This window comes from Cottoperca gobio, chromosome 16 (genome assembly GCF_900634415.1).
Source record: "Cottoperca gobio chromosome 16, fCotGob3.1, whole genome shotgun sequence".
NCBI classification, from domain to species: domain Eukaryota; kingdom Metazoa; phylum Chordata; class Actinopteri; order Perciformes; family Bovichtidae; genus Cottoperca; species Cottoperca gobio.
Genome location: NC_041370.1, coordinates 8,683,412 through 8,688,590, shown reverse-complemented (window position 1 = coordinate 8,688,590; position 5,179 = coordinate 8,683,412). Strand labels below are relative to the sequence as shown.

Here is a 5,179-nt window from a genome sequence, read left to right as displayed (position 1 = left end):
ATAGGGTTTTGCTTTTTTATATATATATATATATATATATATATATATATATATATATATATATATATATATATATATATATATATATATATATATATATAAAAAGATATCTGATAAGATTACACTGTGGTACAAGTTACATGTGACAAAATAAAGAAAATGTACTAGTTCTATGCTTTTGTTTTAGTAAAAGGACCTTGAAATTCATGCTAATTACTCTTTTACTCATTTAATGGAACAAATTACAGCACATTACAGAGCATGTTTATACAGTCAAGTGAGAACATGTAACAGGTTCAAGGTTTCTTAAAAACGAATACATAGGAGTAAAAAAAATGTAAAAACTACAAATGTTTCAGCTAAAGGAATTGTACCGTCCTCATCAGCATAAGGGCCCTTATTGGGCCTCAATGACCTTTGACCCGTGGCGGGGACACACTAGTGGGACTTGTTCCTCTCCTCGCAGCGAGGGCCAGAGAAAGGGGGGCGGCAGCGGCATTTCTCTGGAGAAATACACTTTCCTCCATTCAGGCAGGACTGAGTGCACACAGCTAGAGCCGAGACAAAAATAGATAAAAGAAACAAAAAGAGCGTTAAATCATTTGTAAAACACGAGGAACAAGTAAAGCTCGAGTTTACAAGTAGAGCTTGTAAAGCCAAACACCACAAATCCACAAAAAGTGTTTCCATCTCTGGGTTTTGTCTCATCTGGAAAAACACTGAGCTGAGAACGTTCCCATAGCATCCGATTTATATCCTTCTCAGCTGTTCGGCAGTCTGATACCTGTAACATTCGTCCTCTCAGTTAAGATGTAGATCCTGGGAAAGCACAACCAAAACTAAAAAGAACGAGCGGGAATGGAAATCATGCTTGTAAAGTGCATCGATGCATATGGGAGTGTTTGGACTTTGGGACCAGGTTGAACTCACCAGTGTGGCAGGCACCGCCCAGCCATCCCTCCGGACAGCTGCAGATTCCTGGAGCCACACATATTCCCCCGTTCCTACAGCCTTGTGGACAGATTGCTGCGTGGGAAACAAATCATAAAAACACATTCTCAGCATGTCTGAAAGCAAATCTGAGCTTTAGCACACATATTTGCTCTTATTTATTTTTTGTTAGGTGAGAAAATCAATACCTCTCTCATATCTGTATGCTAAATATGAAGCTACAGCCAGCAATTAGCGTACCTTAGCATAAAGACTGGAAAAGGGCAAAGGGCTAGTCCGGCCCACTAACATCTACCAAGATCACTAATTTAACACGTTACATCTCCTTTTCTGGGATCCGTACAAAAACGTAAGGATAAAAACGATAAGTTGTAGTTTGACAAGGGGTTATGTGCCGGACTATGTGCACATTAATAGAAAACTGTTGTCCAAGTGAAGTCAATTTTATCCATATAGCCCAAACTTTTATCTCAGCCAATAAGAATGTGAGAAACTTCTACGAAGCCCAACTACAATTTAGAGCCATGAATGCCTCAATCATTATTCACACGGCGTACATTTAAATGTCATTCATAACCACTAAGTTAGATGAATTACTGCGTCCCATCCTGACAGCCACTTAGAATCGGAAAAGCATTTAAAATGTTTTAGTGGGCTGCCGTTGATGAATAGCTCCTGCTGAGACACCGGCTCCTTTTAGTGACTTTGACCTTTGTTGTTAATAGGGTAATTAGATACGGCCATAAACAGACCCTCTTGGCATTTTGAGCCTGCCCAGCTTGAGGGGCAGATACACTTGGCCACTCCGTTGACAGCGCTGCATTCCCCTCCGTTCCAGCATCCACCGTCACACGTCACTGCGGAAAGAAAGACACAGATCTCACCTATCAGCAGTGATGAGACAGTTTTACCTGTCCTGTCCTCAAGTGTTAGTGATTTTAGAAATTAAATTCCCCAGGGACGATCCCCTTGTAAACTCACATGTTATTACCTTCAGCTTGTCAGCAAGATTACGTAAAAACTACTGGCCTGATTTTCATGAAACTTGTTGGAAGGGTGTAGCGAGGGCCAAGGAAAAACTAATTACGTTTTCGAGCGGATACACACTTTATTTTTCACTTTTGTTGAACATTGCAAGATAAGGTATTTGGCTTTGGTGGAGGTCTGTGCTCTCCGAGTGCACTTCTTGTTATTAACTGTTCAGTTATATGTTCTGTAAATGTTATCACCCTACACACTTGTCTTAAGCAGTGCTTCCTAACCTCTTAGGCTTGTAACCCCTAGTCAATAGTTGCATAATGTCTTTCAAGTTTTAATACAACATTTAGAAGCTTGATGATGTAAAATTATCCGGTATGATTCTCTAGAAAAAAAGAAAAGATTAAAGAAAGTCTGGAAATATTGAACAGAATTTGTTGTTTTTTCTGGTCCCTTGTCCTGTCTTTCGAGTGCCCCTAGTCAGGGTCCCGACCCCAAGGTTGGGAAATACTAGTCTAAATGTTGTGTTCAAAGAACTGTCCACACTGATGGGAACATAACTCTGGTGGATTATTTCATTCAACTTAATGTGTTGACAAAAACTACACACATTTAAAAGATATTTACAAGATATTTTTGAAAAGCCATCATACGTGATATGACTGTAAGACATAAACTCCTCCACATGTTGTTTAAATCCCAAAATGTACAGAAACAAACATGGAGGCAATGACCTCAGTAGTTTAGTTTTAGGCACATAAAAGGTTGAGCCACTGGAGAAACATTTACTGCATGATTATTGAACGACTGCTGCAGTTTTGTTCCGCGGGAAATCTAGCTGCTCTACTTTCCGACTGTACGTTCGAAGGAATCTGGTGTATGTTTGATAAAAAAATGGGACAGGAGTGTGTTGGAATGTAATGATATATTGTATCACAAGGAAGAAGGAAAATACAGGATACATACTACAGGATAGATTCAGAATAAATGCATTAAGACAGCTTCTTCAGAGTCTTCCAAATCATATAACTCTTTCAACAACTTTACAATAACTGTTGGACCAACACGATGTTTAATGCACGAGTCACAAACAAACCCTGCTTACCTTTGTGACAGTATCTTCCTCCAAATCCAGGAGGACATCTGCATTTTCCAGGGCGAAGACACGTTCCTCCATTCTTACATTTGGGATAACAGTTGGCTGCACGCACACACGAGATGTTGACATTAACTTCAAAGTGTTAATCTTAGATATTGTAAAAGTTAGAAGGAAAATAAGTTATTATGATGAGGAATATTCTCTATTATGGTGTTTTGGAAATTATGATTTTATGTCTTCAAATCCATGTTCAGTTTAGGCTGACAATCTAAAACAATCTGCAAATTACAATAGAAACCTGCTTCATGTACAATTAAGAGCATAACACTTGACTTAAAGGTCCTTATTGTATTATCCATACATCTCTAAAAGGACTATATAAAAACACTGTACTGTATATTGCGCTTGTTCTAAAAGAATAACACTTTACACCTCAAATTCATTTCAATGTAAACAGATAAAATGTCTGTAACATCACCATACTGGCAGGTCTCTCCTTCATAGCCCTTGGAGCAGAAGCATGTGTTGTTGCGGATGCAGATGCCTCCGTGGTCGCACGGCGGTTCGCACTTCGCTTTAGGGTCGAAAACGAACCCGACCGCGACTCCCCGGGGCGCGTCCGAGCCCGCCGCGGAGCTCAGAGCGACCAAGGAGACAAAGAGCACCGATGAACCGAGACCCACAAAACCCATGTTTGGTGTTTTGTCTCTCAGCTGGGAAAGAGAAGACAGACGGTGCGGTGAGGAGATGGAGAAAGTACCGAGAGACCTCCCCACGTCGCCCCCGCTGTGCTCACAGGGACAGTCCAACCAGGTTAGTGCCGGGGGGAGGGGGGGCGGGTATACTGTGGTGTGGGGGCTGGCTCATTTGGAGAGTTTGGATGTGTGGTGAGTTTGGAAAGTGGACACAGATACACAAACATTAGTTTTAAGTAGTTTAGAAACTATATATAATTTTAAAAATTTAAAAACTTGGTCAAAAGTAACAAACGTTTAATTTAAACTCCCAAAGATACCAAATATGTCAGGCACTTATGTCCGTCAAAAGGTTTTAATCGTTCATTATGTGAACATGAATAGTCATGATGGTGTTCGCCTCCAGTGCATGTACTCTAGTACTAGCTTTTTATTGTTGTGAAGGGAAACACAGGAAAAAGGTTCAGTGTGGAGCAAACTAGAGGATTATTTTCAGAAAGTAAGACTTGTTTTAAGATGTGACTTCATGTTGAAGACATGTGGAAAAGTTATTTCCTTTGACCTGTTGAGAGGAAGTGCTGGGTCTAAATGAAGTGCGGGGTGAGGGGAAGCTCTGCTGTAATGGCAATAACACAACCAGATCAATAGCGGATGTGGCTGTCGTCGCTGCTGGGCCTCTGTACAGTGAAGCCTACTGACAGCTAGCAGTATATTAGCTTTCCATATGATTCAATATGCCTCTACTGAAAGATTAACTTGTGCCATTTTCCCATAAAAACCTAGTAGCCTTCAACTATTTGTGCCTGAATTCATATTGCATATCGTCACATCATTTTTTTTGACTGTTTATTTCATACAGAAATATATTAAACTGCCAGCTTATAGGATATGCTCAGACAAAGGGAAAAGTAGTTACTGGTTGTGTATGTATGTATGTGTGTGTGTTTTTTGGCAACATGTATCCCAGTCAAGCTCTGGTCCAAACCACTGACCCGGATCTCAGAGAGGAAGTGAACTGGTGTTTAAATGAGTGCAACAGATGTGAACATACCGCGATACACTGGAGACGTCCTGTGCTTCTCGCGCCAGCAAGGAGTATATGAGAGCCTCTACTGAGTAACACATTGACATACAACATAACCAGAACGCTGTAGCCTCGTGAAAGCAGATAACACAAAAAAGAAGAAAATACAATTATTTGGGAATAAAATATTATTTAAATCCCAATCTCTAAATGTAAAATGATAAAGAACGTCAGACAAAAAAAAAAACTTACTTTATTTAGTAGTCTGCAAGACCTCTCTTCCGCCACACAATTGGATTGTTGCTATTTAAAACCTGTTTTATGCCCTCTAGTGGTGGGGCCAATGGATGTTGATCATTGAGCTGGTCTAACGTTTCACTCCACAGAGCAGCTGCACAATAACTGGCCACATTGTCAGTTTCCACACTTATC

The 5,179-nt window shown here is 40.2% G+C and overlaps 1 protein-coding gene across 1 annotated transcript; it reads right to left on the bottom strand.

Annotated features, from left to right (window-relative positions):
* Nucleotides 1-213: 213 nt before the first annotated feature.
* On the bottom strand, nt 214-3,767 carry seraf (Schwann cell-specific EGF-like repeat autocrine factor). Its single transcript, XM_029452040.1, has 5 exons — nt 3,507-3,767; nt 3,035-3,130; nt 1,704-1,808; nt 931-1,026; nt 214-551 (listed from the first exon to the last, which is right to left on the bottom strand). The coding sequence occupies exons 1-5, from the start codon at nt 3,718-3,720 to the stop codon at nt 439-441; spliced, it is 624 nt and encodes a 207-aa protein (XP_029307900.1). The 5' UTR covers nt 3,721-3,767; the 3' UTR covers nt 214-438.
* Between the last annotated feature and the right edge of the window lie 1,412 nt (nt 3,768-5,179).

Coding starts and splice junctions, on each gene's coding strand:
- seraf (XM_029452040.1), bottom strand. CDS start 3,720: ATGGGTTTTGTGGGTCTCGGTTCATCGGTGCTCTTTGTCTCCTTGGTC. Junction 3,131..3,506: donor AGGAGAGACCTGCCAGTATG/GTGATGTTACAG, acceptor GTGTGCGTGCAG/CCAACTGTTATCCCAAATGT. Junction 552..930: donor GGGCGGTGCCTGCCACACTG/GTGAGTTCAACC, acceptor TCTCGGCTCTAG/CTGTGTGCACTCAGTCCTGC.